This window comes from Nerophis lumbriciformis, linkage group LG36 (assembly GCF_033978685.3).
Source record: "Nerophis lumbriciformis linkage group LG36, RoL_Nlum_v2.1, whole genome shotgun sequence".
NCBI lineage: Eukaryota > Metazoa > Chordata > Actinopteri > Syngnathiformes > Syngnathidae > Nerophis > Nerophis lumbriciformis.
In genome coordinates, this window is record NC_084583.2 from 12153906 (window position 1) to 12172500 (window position 18595).

At 41.7% G+C, this 18595-nt stretch overlaps 3 protein-coding genes across 6 annotated transcripts in view; all 3 read left to right on the forward strand.

Moving 5' to 3' along the window:
* LOC133576896 (protocadherin alpha-C2-like) overlaps positions 1-18595 on the forward strand; it is a 44450-nt gene that overhangs the window by 2915 nt on the left and 22940 nt on the right. For 2 of the 4 annotated variants that reach the window (XM_072912431.1, XM_072912430.1), the window contains exon 1: positions 15813-18454. The exons of the other annotated variants lie outside the window; for them this stretch is intronic. In XM_072912431.1, coding sequence (XP_072768532.1) covers positions 16040-18454 — 2415 coding nt within the window. In that variant the 5' untranslated portion in view covers positions 15813-16039. Of the gene's footprint in view, positions 1-15812; positions 18455-18595 lie in introns of those variants that run through there. 4 annotated transcript variants of the gene reach the window in all.
* Positions 401-3243, forward strand: LOC133576771 (protocadherin alpha-C2-like). Its single transcript, XM_061930112.2, has 2 exons — positions 401-3093; positions 3235-3243. The coding sequence occupies exons 1-2, from the start codon at positions 703-705 to the stop codon at positions 3241-3243; spliced, it is 2400 nt and encodes a 799-aa protein (XP_061786096.2). The 5' UTR covers positions 401-702.
* Positions 8604-12269, forward strand: LOC133576870 (protocadherin alpha-C2-like). Its single transcript, XM_061930229.1, has one exon. The coding sequence runs from the start codon at positions 8752-8754 to the stop codon at positions 11218-11220; it is 2469 nt and encodes an 822-aa protein (XP_061786213.1). The 5' UTR covers positions 8604-8751; the 3' UTR covers positions 11221-12269.

Consider the following 18595-nt stretch of genomic DNA (forward strand, 5'->3'; position numbering starts at 1 on the left):
TGTCTGTCTGTGTTGGCCCTGGTATTAGCTGGTGACTTGTCCAGGGTGTACTCTGTCTTTCTTCCGGGTGCATCTGGTATAAGTTAAAGCCTCACACCCGCGACCCCGAAAGGGACAATGGGTAGAAAAGGGATGAACGGAATTAACATCTTCACTTTATATTGCTGCAAAATAAGCAATGCATTACACAATTGGGATGTCATAAATATATAAGAACAGTCAATAGACTATAATAGGAATATCCATTTCATTTTTGACAAATACAGGTATTTTTATGAATACACATGGACAGGAAGTTGCACAAATCCCCTTCACTAGGATTCATCACTTTGGAGGAAGTAAACATATACTTTAAAAAGAGCTCCACGTTGAAATCTATTTATTTTAATAACTACTTCATGTCATGTAATATCAACTAAAACGCAGAGGATGGCGCTATTTAGCCATTTTTTCCCATGCATCCCACCTATGCATTGACGGGGAATTTATTGTTTAATTTGGAGGAGGGCATGGAAAGAAGAGGACAGCTCCGTGGTGCTGACATCCACACGGGACAAAGAAAACTATCATTTTGGGCTGTATTTGGGATGAAACTTTAATTATTTTGTCTGGAAGATCACCTGGATGTCTATAAAAGAGATTATTGTAGCATACTGAGCCTTATTTGCCGTGTATAAGGAATACTGGACATCAAATGTGACAATGAGGCCACACAAAAGGTACGTGCTTCTCATTGTGTTCTTGTACACAATTCCTTGTGTTTGGGCTTCAGTGACTCATTATTCAATCCCAGAGGAGCTCAAGGAAGGATCAGTGGTTGCCAACCTTGCAAATGATCTCAGTTTGGATGTTACAAGTCTGATTAGACGCAAGATGCGAGTCGACATCATCGCTAATAAGAAATATCTGGATGTGAACAAAGAGACGGGGGAACTGTACATTGTGGAGAAGATTGACAGGGAACATATCTGTAACACGAAATCGACATCGTCGTGTTATCTCAAGATGGAAGTGACACTGGAAAACCCACTGCGTATTTTCAACATAGAGTTAGAAATACTAGATATGAATGACAACGCCCCGCAGTTCAGACGTGACTCCATTCATTTAGATATATCTGAATCTACATCAGCAGGGGAGAGGTTCTCTTTGAGCAATGCAGTCGATCCTGATGTGGGGAGCAATTCAGTAAAAACATATCATCTGAGTGAAAGTGATCATTTTAATATCGAAGTACAGACTGGAAGAGATGGGTCGAAATTCGCAGACTTGATAATGAAGAGGAATTTAGACCGAGAGCAGCAGGCTGAACATAATCTAATATTAACGGCAGTAGATGGCGGCACACCTCCTCGTTCTGGTACTGTCAGTATTATTGTCCATGTTTTAGACACCAATGACAACGCTCCTTTGTTTAATGAATCTATTTACAGTGTGAAAATAATAGAGAATTCTCCCATTGGCAGCCTTGTTATTGATTTAAATGCTACTGACTTAGATGAAGGCTCCAACTCTGATTTAACATATTCATATAGTTTATACACCCCAGAGAAAACACAAGAAACATTTCACTTAAATCCTTCTACTGGTGAGATTACTGTTAGAGGAATGTTAAACTATGAAGATTTTAAGATTTATGATATGGAGGTTATAGCAGCAGACAAAGGAGTCAACAGTTTATCGGGACAATGTACAATTAAAATTCAAGTTGAGGACATGAATGACAACCATCCAGAAATATCTATTAAATCGTTCCAAAGTCCGGTCAGTGAGAATATTGATGTTGACACGGTGATAGCAGTGGTCAGTGTGAGTGATAAGGACTCAGGTGACAATGGAGTAGTGGATCTTCACATTCCTCATAAAATGCCTTTTAAACTGAGGGAGTCCTCTGATAACTATTACGAGTTAGTGGTCTCAGAGCCATTAGACCGTGAGAAGGTTCCAGAATATGACATCACCTTCACCGTCACAGACCGAGGCTCCCCTCCTTTAAGTGACAATGAAACGATGACTTTACATCTGCTGGATGTGAATGATAATGTTCCACACTTCCCTCAGTCCTTTTATACCATACGTGTGATGGAGAATAACGCTCCTGGCGCCTTGCTCAGTTCACTCAGTGCATTTGACCCTGACCTCCATGAGAACCAGTACCTAGTTTACTTCATCCTAGAGAAGGAGATCGTCAACACCTCCATGTCCATGCTGTTCTCCATCAATCCAGAGAACGGGAACCTTTACGCACTAAAGACTTTTGACTATGAGATGGAGAAGGACTTTCTTTTCCACATTGAGGCCAGAGACTCTGGCTCTCCTCCACTCAGCAGCAACGTCACAGTCCACATCATCATTATGGACCAGAACGACAACACTCCAGTTATTGTCTCTCCTTGGCGAGCGCACGGCTCCGTGGTGGAGGAGAAGATCCCCAGATCCACTGATAAAGGATCTATGGTTGCCAAGGTGATAGCTTTGGACGTGGACTCGGTGCACAACTCTCGTATCACCTACCACTTCCTGCAGGTGACTGATGCCACCTTGTTCAGTCTGGACCAGTACAACGGAGAGATCCGCACTATGAGGATGTTCAGTTACAAAGATCCACGTCACCAGAGACTGGTTGTTGTTGCCAAGGACAACGGGGATCCGGCTCTCTCTGCTACAGTCACCATCAAGCTGTCCACGATGGAGACTGCTGTGAAGGCCCACTCGGACATGACTGAGGTGCCCATGGAATATGACATTTTCTCAGACCTCAACCTGTATTTGGTCATCGGTCTGGGCTCGGTGTCCTTCCTGCTGCTCATCACCATCTTGGTCACCATCGTGCTTAAGTGTCAGAATACCAAACCCAGCATAACGGCTCCGCCCAGCAGGAACAGTGTGATCAGTGAGAGGAACTCCACCCTCGCAGATTCCACTCTGGTGTCCAACGACGCCTACTGGTACAGTCTGTTTCTGGCAGAGACCAGGAAAGGAAAGATGGTGGTCCGGCAGCCTGTGCCAAAGGGTTCCCGATACATCGTGTCCAGTATTCCCAGGAGCACAGGCATGTCTGAGACTAGTGGCTCTGCTCCTTCAACTTTGCAGGTATGGAATAACACAATATTTCTGTGTTGCTTTAATCAGTATAATGTTATATTTGAATTAAATTCAGGACTGTAATTTTGCATATCTACGACATTTTGATGATCAACATTTTTAGTTATTTATCATCTTATCCATTCATAGGTCAAGTAAATCCTGATAATAGAGCATTGCAGCTCTATAATATTCAGGTAAACTCAACATTGGTGACTTTTAGATGTGCTCCTTGGTAAATATACAATAAGTCAAAATTTAGAATATCCACATTTATAATGAAATTACAAAATCTATAAGATAAAGAATGCTTGATTTTACACTAATTTTCCATTACATAAGGAACACACGTTCATTAAAAAGGCACCGTTTTAGATGTATTTTCTGTTCCCACCGTACATTTTATTTTATTTGTTGTATTTTATGTACAAAAAAAACACAAAGATTACATGTTTTTTCATCATCAATCAATCAATCAATCAATCATTGTTTATTTATACAGCCCTAAATCAGAAGTGTCTCAAAGGGCTGCACAAGCCACAACGACATCCTTGGTACAGAGCCCACATAAGGGCAAGGAAAAACTCACCCCATCAATCGCAATCCTCTGAGTTTAAGGAACATATTTAAACACTACAAACTAACAGGTCTTCATGACTTAAACTGAACTGCACTTTTTAAAAAATGTTGTCTTATCTTTCACAATCAATATGAAAGACATGAAACGGATGTATTTATTTTAAATGCATTCTAACTCGTTGTCAAGACGTGGATTGGAACATGAAAATAGACAAATCTCACTTGGCATGGAACTAGGGTAGCATGGGTAAGATGGGTAGCAGAAGTCAAACAAAGTTAATGTCGCCAGGCTGTCTTCCTGGCAACTATCGGCTTAAATAGTCTTGAACATGATTAATGACAGGTGTGTGAGTCCAAATGAAACAGGTGCGTGACATGAGGACAGGTGAAAACTAGTAGGCTGTCCTGGAAACAAAACAAACAAGAGTGCACAAAGAGTCCAAAAACCAAACCGAACATAACCAAAACAAAACATGATCACCCAGACATGACACTCGTAAATAAACATATATAAAAGTCTGCTTAAAGCGAAGCCATTGGGAGGTCCTCTATTCCGCCCATAAAATCCAATAAAAAAACATCCAAAAACGCCAACAATACCCCATTTGCATTACGTGGCTTGAATATTATTACATTATTGATATTGTTATTATAAGCGCTAATGCAGACCAACTATTTATAACGTGCCATGATCACGATCTTGTGTGCCAATGTTGACATGATCGACTGATCAGCTGTTTCCTCATTTCCCTGCTCGTCAAACTTTATTTTAAATAAAAAATAATGCCTCTCACCTGGACAGCAGAAGAACTAAGACATATTCCGACAAATTGGTACACTTTGACAGCCAATTTAGAACCGGAATGGCAAAAACAACACAAAAAGACGCTTTGTTGTATCTCCCTTTTCTACACAAAGATCATGAGTCATTCTTCATCCAAACGGGAATATATTAACATCCTAGTAGTCGGCATCTTAATGACAGCAGACATTGTACAGTAAGTGATGTTTTATTATGTTTATTGGCTCTAATAAAGTCTGCAGTGAGTAGTAATCAGTAATGTGGGGAACAAAACAAACGTTGTGATGTGTTTTTGAAATTAATTAGTATGCTTAAAATGATCAAAATGCGTAGATATTAAATGTTATTATTATTGTGCCTGTACAATATTACATATATACTTACAGCATGTATATGAAACTGTCACAATGTGTTGTCGGTGACGAACCCCAAGATGCAGAGATGGCGGCAGGCATTGAGCAGGAAAACATGATTTAATGTTCATAAAATAAAAGGTAAAAACACAAACCAGGAACAGCTAAAACTGAAAACAGGAACCAGCAAACAGAACAACTGGAAACAGCTAATGGCTAACAAGAAAACACAAAACAAAAGAGCTAGGAGAAAGCAAAGTACAAATAGCTAGCAGGAACAGCTTACCGCTACGACGACAGGTACAAGTACAAGCACGACAGGTAGTAGCTGTAACTTTGGGCTGTGGGATTGAGTGTGTTGTGCAGGTGTTTGAGTTGTATTGGCGGGTTATATGGACGGGAGGGGGGAGGTGTTTGTTATGCGGGATTAATTTGTGGCATATTAAATATAAGCCTGGTTGTGTTGTGGCTAATAGAGTCTTGTGTTTATTTACTGTTTTAGTCATTCCCAGCTGAATATCAGGTCCCACCCGCCTCTCACAGCATATTCCCTATCTGAATCGCTCCCACTGCCCTCTAGTCCTTCACTCTCACTTTCCTCATCCACAAATCTTTCATCCTCGCTCAAATGAATGGGGAAATCGTCGCTTTCTCGGTCCGAATCGCTCTCGCTGCTGGTGGCCATGATTGTAAACAATGTGCAGATGTGAGGAGCTCCACAACCTGTGACGTCACCCGCATATCGTCTGCTACTTCCGGTACAGGCAAGGCTTTTTTATCAGCAACCAAAAGTTGCAAACTTTATCGTCGATGTTCTCTACTAAATCCTTTCAGCAAAAATATGGCAATATCGCGAAATGATCAAGTGTGACATAGAATGGACCTGCTAACCCCGTTTAAATAAGAAAATCGCATTTCAGTAGGACTTTAAGTCTTTGTTATTTAGAATATGTTCCCCATACTAAAGTGTTGTCTTGAATTTGAAAAAATGAAATACCATTATTTTTCACTAAAGAAGGGTTCTGTGAATGCGCATATGAAACTGGTAGGGTTCGGTACCTCCAACAAGGCATACTTGCCAACCCTCCCGGATTTTCCGGGAGACTCCCGAAATTCAGCGCCTCTCCCGAAAACCTCCCGGGACAAATTTTCTCCCGAAAATCTCCCGAAATTCAGGCGGACCTGGGGGCCACGCCCCCTCCAGCTCCATGCGGACCTGGACGGTCCGCATGGAGCAATGTTGTTGTAATATATTGAGTTGGAGGCAATAAACCGGCGAGGTGATGAAGTACGTCTCTTTACTGTAGACTTCAGAACAGACTCACACACTTGACGTCAGGTGCGCAACACCACGTAAATCGTTGGCCAACCAAAGAGTAACCCCAGTACGCTATAGCCAACATTCACCAGGAGATGGCAACAGACAAACAAGATCACTCTATTAAATTCCTCCCCTTTTAGAATTGTAGAATTTACTCAAAAGAAATAAACAACCCAACCAAAAAATGCAGCAGCTCAATTAAAAAACTGTACTTAAGCCACATTCTTTTTTTTTTTTAGTACTGAACTCTTAACCCTCATTTGTAAACAATAACATGCTTTTTATACAAACAGTATTTGTACATCTTTAACACAGATTTTTATACTGTCTTCAGAGATTCAGTTTTTTTGGTGGTACTCGAAACCTTTCTGGGTACCTGCGGATCACTGGTGGGGTTTTTGCTGCGGGTGATCTGGGTTCTGATGATGGCAACTCAGCAGCCCTTGAATCTGGTTCAATGATGACACTAGTTTGTGTCTGACTCACTGATGGTCCTGGTGATGGAACTGAAACAGCACTGTCCAGTTGTACTGATGGCCCATTTTCTGCAACTGGTGGAGACTAGATAACTTGCAGTCTCTCCATGTTTTCTCGCCATGGTAACATGTGATCCATATGCACTGTGCGCTGTCTCTGTCCCTCTTGATATATATATATATATATATATATATATATATATATATATATATATATATATATATATATATATATATATATATATATAGGGTTGGACTCCGCCAAGGCTGCCCTTTGTCACCGATTCTGTTCATAACTTTTATGGACAGAATTTCTAGGCGCAGTCAAGGCGTTGAGGGGATCTGGTTTGGTGGCTGCAGGATTAGGTCTCTGCTTTTTGCAGATGATGTGGTCCTGATGGCTTCATCTGGCCAGGATCTTCAGCTCTCGCTGGATCGGTTCGCAGCCGAGTGTGAAGCGACTGGGATGAGAATCAGCACCTCCAAGTCCGAGTCCATGGTTCTCGCCCGGAAAAGGGTGGAGTGCCATCTCCGGGTTGGGGAGGAGATCTTGCCCCAAGTGGAGGATTTCAAGTACCTCGGAGTCTTGTTCACGAGTGAGGGAAGAGTGGATCGTGAGATCGACAGGCGGATCGGTGCGGCGTCTTCAGTAATGCGGACGCTGTATCGATCCGTTGTGGTGAAGAAGGAGCTGAGCCGGAAGGCAAAGCTCTCAATTTACCGGTCGATCTACGTTCCCATCCTCACCTATGGTCATGAGCTTTGGGTTATGACCGAAAGGACAAGATCACGGGTACAAGCGGCCGAAATGAGTTTCCTCCGCCGGGTGGCGGGGCTCCCCCTTAGAGATAGGGTGAGAAGCTCTGCCATCCGGGGGGAGCTCAAAGTAAAGCCGCTGCTCCTCCACATGGAGAGGAGCCAGATGAGGTGGTTCGGGCATCTGGTCAGGATGCCACCCGAGCGCCTCCCTAGGGAGGTGTTTAGGGCACGTCCGACTGGTAGGAGGCCGCGGGGAAGACCCAGGACACGTTGGGAAGACTATGTCTCCCGGCTGGCCTGGGAACGCCTCGGGGTCCCACGGGAAGAGCTGGACGAAGTGGCTGGGGAGAGGAAAGTCTGGGCTTCCCTGCTTAGGCTGCTGCCCCCGCGACCCGACCTCGGATAAGCGGAAGAAGATGGATGGATGGATGGATATATATATATATATATATATATATATATATATATATATATATATATATATATATATATATATATATATATAAGAAAATACTTCACTTTCAGTGAATTCTAGCTATATATATATATATATATATATATATATATATATGTATATATTTATTTTATTATATATATATATATATATATATATATATATATATATATATATATATATATATATATATATATATATATATATATATATATATATATGTCTATCTGTGTTGGCCCTGCGATGAGGTAGCGACTTGTCCAGGGTGTACCCCGCCTTCCGCCCGATTGTAGCTGAGATAGGCTCCAGCGCCCCCCGCGACCCCAAAAGGGAATAAGCGGTAGAAAATGGATGGATATATATATATATATATATATATATATATATATATATATATATATATATATATATATATATATATATATATATATATATATATATATATATATGAAATACTTGAAATGGTGAATTCTAGCTGTAAATATACTCCTCCCCTCTTAGCCACGCCCCCAAACACGCCTCCGCCCCACCCCGACCACATCCCCCCACCCCCCACCTCCCGAAATCGGAGGTCTCAAGGTTGGCAAGTATGCAACAAGGTTAAGAACCACTGGTGTAGACGTTGATAAGTGTGATTTTTTTTTAATTTAGTGTGTCAGCAATTGGGGAAAAAAACTGTATTAGAAAGGCTCTATACTTGGAACACAGGGTGTCGTCGTTTCTCAGCCTTAGTGAGACTATTGTCGTCATAATAACATCCACCATTGCGCACAAGGCGAGCAGACTGAAAGGAACAGCTCCTGGTGCAGAACCAAGGGATTTGGATATTTGGAGGATTTAAAACAAACAAAACAAAAAATAATTCCGTGTGCTGAAGAAACCTGAATTTGATTGCACGCTGACAAAAAAAAAGAACGAAAACAATGGGTGTTTTTAACAAGGCTGAGAAGAGGACGAGGCGTCATCCGACATTTCTTCTTTTCTGCGCCGTCCTGCACTGCGCGTCTGCGGTGACGCACTACTCCGTCCCGGAGGAAATGGAGGAAGGATCTGTCGTGGCAAACTTAGCTGCGGATTTAGGTCTGGATGTAAAAACGCTGATTGAGAGGAAAGTGCGCCTGGAGACCATTGCCAGTGGGAGATATCTGGACTTGAACAAAGAAACCGGCGAGCTGCACATTGCCGAGCGCATAGACAGGGAGGCTCTGTGTCCCGTAAAGACTTCATTGTCGTCATGTTACCTGAAAATGGAGGTAATAATCGAGAATCCCAAACGAATATTTTACATTGAATTAGAGGTGCTGGATATAAATGACAACGCTCCTCATTTCCGACGGGACACCATTGATTTGGATATTTCAGAGGCGACGCAGGCAGGTGAGCGCTTCTCTGTGAGCAATGCAGTGGACCCTGACGTCGGCTCCAATTCTGTGAAAACATACCAATTAAGCGAAAGTAAATATTTCACTATAGAAATTCAGACTGGAAGAGATGGGTCTAAATTCGCTGATTTGATTCTGAAAGAGGCTTTAGACCGAGAGCTGCAGGCTGTGCATAATTTAGTACTAACGGCAGTAGATGGCGGTACACCCTCACGTTCTGGCACTGCCAGGATTATTGTTCAGGTTTTGGACACCAACGACAACGCTCCTTTGTTTGATGAATCTATTTACAGTGTGAACATAATGGAGAATTCTCCTATTGGAAACCTTGTCATTGATTTAAATGCTACTGACTTAGATGAAGGTTCCAACTCTGATTTAACATATTCATATAGTTTATACACACCAGAGAAAACACAAGAAACATTTCACTTAAATCCGACTACTGGTGAGATTACCGTTAAAGGAATGTTGAATTATGAAGATTTTAAGATTTATGATATGGAAGTTATAGCAGCAGACAAAGGAGTCAACAGTTTATCAGGACAATGTACAATTAAAATTCAAGTTGAGGACATGAATGACAACCATCCAGAAATATCTATTAAATCGTTCCAAAGTCCGGTCAGTGAGAATATTGATGTTGACACGGTGATAGCAGTGGTCAGTGTGAGTGATAAGGACTCAGGTGACAATGGAGTAGTGGATCTTCACATTCCTCATAAAATGCCTTTTAAACTGAGGGAGTCCTCTGATAACTATTACGAGTTAGTGGTCTCCGAGCCATTAGACCGTGAGAAGGTTCCAGAATATGACATCACCTTCACTGTCACAGACCGAGGCTCCCCTCCTTTAAGTGACAATGAAACCATGACTTTACATCTGCTGGATGTGAATGATAATGTTCCACACTTCCCTCAGTCCTTTTATACCATACGTGTGATGGAGAATAACGCTCCTGGCGCCTTGCTCAGTTCACTCAGTGCGTTTGACCCTGACCTCCACGAGAACCAGTACCTAGTTTACTTCATCCTAGAGAAGGAGATCGTCAACACCTCCATGTCCATGCTGTTCTCCATCAATCCAGAGAACGGGAACCTTTACGCACTAAAGACTTTTGACTATGAGATGGAGAAGGATTTTCTTTTCCACATTGAGGCCAGAGACTCTGGCTCTCCTCCACTCAGCAGCAACGTGACAGTCCACATCATCATTATGGACCAGAACGACAACGCTCCGGTTATTGTCTCTCCTTGGCGAGCGCACGGCTCCGTGGTGGAGGAGAAGATCCCCAGATCCACTGATAAAGGTTCTCTGGTCGCCAAGGTGATAGCTTTGGATGTGGACTCGGTGCACAACTCTCGCATCACCTACCACTTCCTGCAGGTGACTGATGCCACCTTGTTCAGTCTGGACCAGTACAACGGAGAGATCCGCACCATGAGGATGTTCAGTTACAAAGATCCACGTCACCAGAGACTGGTTGTTGTTGCCAAGGACAACGGGGATCCGGCTCTCTCTGCTACAGTCACCATCAAGCTGTCCACGATGGAGACTGCTGTGAAGGCCCACTCGGACATGACTGAGGTGCCCATGGAATACGACATCTTCTCAGACCTCAACCTGTATTTGGTCATCGGTCTGGGCTCAGTGTCCTTCCTGCTGCTCATCACCATCTTAGTCACCATCGTGCTCAAGTGTCAGAATACCAAGCCCAGCATAACGGCTCCTCCCAGCAGGAACAGTGTGATCAGTGAGAGGAACTCCACCATCGCAGATTCCACTCTGGTGTCCAACGACGCCTACTGGTACAGTCTGTTTCTGGCAGAGACCAGGAAAGGAAAGATGGTGGTCCGGCAGCCTGTGCCAAAAGGTTCCAGATACATCGTGTCCAGTATTCCCAGGAGCACAGGCATGTCTGAGACTAGTGGCTCTGCTCCTTCAACCTTGCAGGTATGGAATAACACAATATTTCTGTGTTGTACTAATCAGTATAATGTTATATCTTAATTGAATTCAGGACTGTAATTTTGCATATCTACGGCATTTTGATGATCAATATTTTTTAGTTCTTTATCATCTTATCCATTCATAGGTCAAGTAAATCCTGATAATAGAGCATTGCTGTTCTATAATATTCAGGTAAACTCAACATTGGTGACTTTTAGATGTGCTCCTTGGTAAATATACAATAAGTCAAAATTTAGAATATCCACGTTTATAATGAATTTACAAAATCTATAAGATAAGGAATGCTTAATTTTACACTAATTTTCCAATACTTAAGGAACACACGTTCATTAAAAAGGCACTGTTTTAATTGTATTTTCTATTCCCACCGTACATTTTATTTTATTTTTTGTATTTTATTTACAAAAAAAACACAAAGGTTTGAAAAAAATCTGGAGATAAATACAAATTACGGCGCAGAGTATAGGCTACATGTGCAGACTTAGGCAACAGCAACTCTATGAAAGAACCTACTCAAAAGCCTCAGTTACTGATTCTAGTCATCACCTGCCCATCTAGCTGGATCAGGCCAAAATATGTCATCCACAATCCTTATATGAGTTTGAGTTTGAGTTTGAGTTTGAGATTGAGTTTGAGTTTGAGTTTATTTGGAACATGCATGCATACAACATGATACATCACTATTTCCAGTTTCTCTATTCAACATGTTCTTTTACATAACAGTTGCTAAAACTTTTGTTCACTTCCTGTTCTCAATGTATTCACAATATACTCCGTAAGTAATGAAAACAAAAATACATTAATTATTAATTAATAATAATTAGTGAAGTAAGTTACATTTCATATGGTGAGATGAGTAAGATTATCTAGAAAATGAATGGATGGATGAAATAAATTCTGAATTTTTATCATGGTTCTTCTTCTTTGTACTTTGTAAACACTTTAAGTGTGAAGAGTTTATTGAAGTGGATCTTTTAGTACATTGTTTGATTTATTTGCTTAATCCATTCCATAATTTAGTTCCACATACTGATATAGTGAAGGTCTCAAAGGCCTACTGAAATGCGATTTTCTTATTTAAACGGGGATAGCAGGTCCATTCTATGTGTCATACTTGATCATTTTGCGTTTTTGCCATATTTTTGCTGAAAGGATTTAGTAGAGAGCATTGACGATAAAGTTCACAACTTTTGGTCGCTGATAAAAAAGCCTTGCCTGTACCGGAAGTAGCAGACGAGTAGCGTGACGTCACAGGTTGTGGAGCTCCTCACAGCCGCACATTGTTTACAATCATGGCCACCAGCAGCGAGAGCGATTCGGACCAAGAAAGCTACGATTTCCCCATTAATTTGAGCGAGGATGAAAGATTTGTGGATGAGGAAAGTGAGAGTGAAGGACTAGAGGGTAGTGGGAGCGATTCAGTTAGGGAAGATGCTGTGAGAGGCAGGTGGGACCTGATATTCAGCTGGGAATGACTAAAACAGTAAATAAACACATACTCTATTAGCCACAACACAACCAGGCTTATATTTAATATGCCACAAATTAATCCCGCATAACAAACACCTCCCCCCTCCCGTCCATATAACCTGCCAATACAACTCAAACACCTGCACAACACACTCAATCCCACAGCCCAAAGTACCGTTCACCTCCCCAAAGTTCATACAGCACATATATTTCCCCAAAGACCCCAAAGTTACGTACGTGACATGCACATAGCGGCACGCACATACGGGCAAGCGATCAAATGTTTGGAAGCATACTTACGGTACCGCTTCTGCGCATCCAACTCAAAGTCCTCCTGGTAAGAGTCCCTGTTGTCCCAGTCCTCCACAGGCCAATGGTAAAGCTTGACTACCATCTTTCGGGAATGTAAACAATGAAACACCGGCTGTGTTTGTGTTGTTGCTGGAGTCGACTTTGGGAAAATATATGTGCTGTATGAACTTTTTGGAGGTAAACGGTACTTTGGGCTGTGGGATTGAGTGTGTTGTGCAGGTGTTTGAGTTGTACTGGCGGGTTATATGGACGGGAGGGGGGAGGTGTTTGTTATGCGGGATTAATTTGTGGCATATTAAATATAAGCCTGGTTGTGTTGTGGCTAATAGAGTAAATATATGTCTTGTGTTTATTTACTGTTTTAGTCATTCCCAGCTGAATATCAGGTCCCACCCGCCTCTCACAGCATCTTCCCTATCTGAATCGCTCCCACTGCCCTCTCGTCCTTCACTCTCACTTTCCTCATCAACAAATCTTTCATCTCGCTCAAATTAATGGGGAAATCGTCACTTTCTCGGTCTGAATCGCTACTCGTCTGCTACTTCCGGTACAGGCAAGGCTTTTTTAACAGCGACCAAAAGTTGCGAACTTTATCGTCGATGTTCTCTACTAAATCCTTTCAGCAAAAATATGGCAATATTGCGAAATTATCCAGTATGACACATAGAATGGACCTGCTAACCCCGTTTAAATGAGAAAATTGCATTTCAGTAGGCCTTTAGGTCTTTGTTACTTAGAATATGTTCCCCATACTAAAGTGTTGTCTTGAATTTGAAAAAATAAAATACCATTATTTTTCACTAAAGAAGGGTTCGGTGAATGCGCATATGAAACTGGTAGGGTTCGGTACCTCCAACAAGGTTAAGAACCACTGGTGTAGACCAGTGACGTGCAGTCACTAGAGGCAGGTGAGGCGGGGCCTCACCTGCCATCATGGAAAGAAAAAAAAATGTAAAAAGAAAAAAAAAATTAAATTGTTATATGTATCCAGTGATTATACTATAAAGTTATTTTCCATTTAACTTCACCAGTTTTAGATTATTTTTATTCAAAATCGCTGAATTTTCACATTTGCCGTTCAAATACTGAGAAGAGACGGTGCGGTGAACAGCAGCCAGTTGAGGCACGTCACTCAGTGCTGCAACATGGATTGCGCAATGACTCGGCTAACTGCTGGCCTGCTGTGCAGTGAGACCGTATTGCTATATGAATTATATTATACATTTCCATAGTTTAGTTAGCTGAGGTATATAATGTACAGTGTATTTTGTCAACAACTGTATGTGTGTAACGTATTTCTTGTGCTGAGCGATCATAAAACGGCTGCAAAAGACGCACTGGCTGAGGCTCGCCTCCTGCACCCCCGCCGTAGAATTGTTATATCAACTAAAGCCCACACTTAAACTTTCCACGTGCAAGATTGAATCTATTTAAAAAAAATTATTTCATAAGAAGCCAAAAAGTGCAAAAACAATAATGTTGGTGTTGGAGGAGTTGTGAATGACTGCAGGGACACAACATTAGATACACCTGCAGAATGCAGGTGTACCTAATTCACAACTCCTCCAACACAAACATTATTGTTTTTGCACTTTTTGGCTTCTTATTAAATAACTTTTGTAACCTATTTTCATGGGCTTTCCTCTTTGTGATGTTAAGTTCCTGTTATGCGCTGTTATACAGTATATGCCTCGAGCTCTTATTTTGAAGGCGCTAAGAGCGGAACTGATGACATAGGGTGGAGCGGAAGTTTTTGAAAGAACGTAAATAAAGTGGTCCTCGTGTAAACTGGAGCCTCCGTGTTTGTTATTTTGTAGTTTTATACAGTATAGGCGACATTTATAAACCCCCGGTTACACTTTTTTAAATAGATTCAATCTTGCACGTGGAAAGTTTAAGTGAGGGCTTTAGTTGCGGCGCATGGACTTAATTTCTAAGTAAAGGTAAGACCATAATAACGTTTTTTTTTATTAATTGTGCTTTTTTGGGTGCTACAGTTTGTATGTGTAAAGATAAAGTTAAGTTAAAGTAGCAATGATTGTCACACACACTAGGTGTAATGAAATGTGTCGTCTACATTTGACCCATCCCCTTGTTCACCCCCTGGGAGGTGAGGGGAGCAGTGGGCAGCAGCGGCGCCGCGCCCGGGAATCATTTTTGGTGATTTAACCCTCAATTCCAACTCTTGATGCTGAGTGCCAAGCAGGGAAGAATGCTGGTATGAGCTTTTAAACATAACCCGTTAACTGCTGCCAATCAAATGGTGAATAAGATACTCTTTAGGGTTCATATGTTTGTAAATCTGACTGTGATGAAGTCAGTGCCTCACCAGCCATCAACCTCACCGCACGTCACTGAATTGCATTATTATGTTTATCTTACCTAAAAATAAATATATTTATTAATTTAAAAAAAATAAAAAATAAAAAATTCACTATATTTTGCTAAAAACATCAAAATTAATTGTATTTTTCTTTGTATTTTTTCTGACTCCTTATTACATCCAGCCATAGAATGATACATTAAAATAAACATATTTGAAATAATTAATTTTAAATGATCATAATAATTCACTTAAAATTACCATATTTAATTATTAAAATAATTGCTTGTTTATCAACAACTTTAGCATTTTATTCATTACATTTTGAAGCTCTCAGAAGCCAAGTTATGTTATATTCCTTGAGATTTATTTAGATATCTTAAGGAAAAAATAAATAAAAATAAAATATATATATATATATATATATATATATATATATATATATATATATATATATATATATATATATATATATATATATATCACACTATAATAACGTGTTTCAAAGTGGTGCTGTGGTGGCGCTCATGCGTTACTGTTTAAACGTCAGCCCAGACGTCATAGGGCGGATCTTACTCAAGTGGACCGCCTGTGCTGAAACGCGCCTGCTTGAATGTCGTCGCTCATTTTAGCCACGGAATATTCTCTTGGAATTCGATCACACTTTTGGATTATCAATATTTTTCCCCGTCGAAATCGGCGCAAAGGGAACGCGCGTAACTGAGGTGCAGCTAGCGTGCGCACTTGGCAACAATGAGGGCCACTGTGGTAAAACAGGCACGTCAAATAAGGTACGTGCTGCGCGCCATTGTTGTTCTTCTTTTCTCAATTCATCAAGTAGCTTCGGTGACTCATTATTCCATACCCGAGGAGATGAAAGAGGGCTCGGTCGTGGCCAATCTTGCGCCCGATCTCGGACTGGATGTAAAAACGCTGAACCAGAGGAAGATGCGTCTGGACATTATTGCCAATAAGAAATATCTGGACGTGAACAAAGACACGGGGGAACTCTACATTGTGGAGAAGATTGACAGGGAACATATTTGCCCAACGAAAACATCAGCTTCTTGTTATCTCAGATTTGAAGTGATTCTTGAAAACCCTGTGCGTATTTTCAACATCGAGGTGGAAATAATGGACATCAACGACAACGCCCCTCAATTTAGGAGAGACGCCATTCATTTGGATATATCTGAATCCACAGCGAAGGGGGAGAGGTTCTCTTTGAGCAATGCAGTGGATCCTGACGTTGGCAGCAACACAGTCAAAACATATCATCTGAGTGAAAGTGAGCATTTTGACATCGAAGTTCAGACTGGAAGAGAGGGAACACAGTTTGCAGATTTGATCTTGAAGAGGAGTTTAGACCGAGAGCAGCAGGCAGTGCACAGTTTAGTACTAACGGCAGTAGATGGCGGTAAACCTCCACGTTCTGGCACTGCCAAAATTATTGTTCAGGTTTTAGACACCAATGACAACGCTCCTTTGTTTGATGAATCTATTTACAGTGTGAAAATAATGGAAAATTCTCCTATAGGAAACCTTGTTATTGATTTAAATGCTACTGACTTAGATGAAGGCTCCAACTCTGATTTAACATATTCATATAGTTTATACACACCAGAGAAAACACAAGAAACATTTCACTTAAATCCTTCTACTGGTGAGATTACCGTTAAAGGAATGTTGAATTATGAAGATTTTAAGATTTATGATATGGAAGTTATAGCAGCAGACAAAGGAGTCAACAGTTTATCAGGACAATGTACAATTAAAATTCAAGTTGAGGACATGAATGACAACCATCCAGAAATATCTATTAAATCGTTCCAAAGTCCGGTCAGTGAGAATATTGATGTTGACACGGTGATAGCAGTGGTCAGTGTGAGTGATAAGGACTCAGGTGACAATGGAGTAGTGGATCTTCACATTCCTCGTAAAATGCCTTTTAAACTGAGGGAGTCCTCTGATAACTATTACGAGTTAGTGGTCTCCGAGCCATTAGACCGTGAGAAGGTTCCGGAATATGACATCACCTTCACTGTCACAGACCGAGGCTCCCCTTCTTTGAGTGACAATGAAACCATGACTTTACATCTGCTGGATGTGAATGATAATGTTCCACACTTCCCTCAGTCCTTTTATACCATACGTGTGATGGAGAATAATGCTCCTGGCGCCTTGCTCAGTTCACTCAGTGCGTTTGACCCTGACCTCCATGAGAACCAGTACCTAGTTTACTTCATCCTAGAGAAGGAGATCGTCAACATCTCCATGTCCATGTTGTTCTCCATCAATCCAGAGAACGGGAACCTTTACGCACTAAAGACTTTTGACTATGAGATGGAGAAGGATTTTCTTTTCCACATTGAGGCCAGAGACTCTGGCTCTCCTCCACTCAGCAGCAACGTCACAGTCCACATTATCATTATGGACCAGAACGACAACGCTCCAGTTATTGTCTCTCCTTGGCGAGCGCACGGCTCCGTGGTGGAGGAGAAGATCCCCAGATCCACTGATAAAGGATCTCTGGTTGCCAAGGTGATAGCTTTGGACGTGGACTCGGTGCACAACTCTCGTATCACCTACCACTTCCTGCAGGTGACTGATGCCACCTTGTTCAGTCTGGACCAGTACAACGGCGAAATCCGCACTATGAGGATGTTCAGTTACAAAGATCCACGCCACCAGAGACTGGTTGTTGTTGCCAAGGACAACGGGGATCCGGCTCTCTCTGCTACAGTCACCATCAAGCTGTCCACGATGGAGACTGCTGTGAAGGCCTACTCGGACATGACTGAGGTGCCCATGGAATACGACATCTTCTCAGACCTCAATCTATATTTGGTCATCGGTCTGGGCTCGGTGTCCTTCCTGCTGCTCATCACCATCTTGGTCACCATCGTGCTCAAGTGTCAGAATACCAAGCCCAGCATGGCGGCTCCGCCCAGCAGGAACAGTGTGATCAGTGAGAGGAACTCCACCATCGCAGATTCCACTCTGGTGTCCAACGACGCCTACTGGTACAGTCTGTTTCTGGCAGAGACCAGGAAAGGAAAGATGGTGGTCAGGCAGCCTGTGCCAAAGGGTTCCAGATACATCGTGTCCAGTATTCCCAGGAGCACAGGCATGTCTGAGACTAGTGGCTCTGCTCCTTCAACCTTGCAGGTATGACAACGTGCACTATAATTAACTTTTAATGCTCCACCCGGTCAGAAGATTATAAGTCCATGTTTTCATTATTTAAAAAAATATTGACACTGCCTATTGTTCTCAAATATGTATATACCCTAAACTAACCTAATTCCT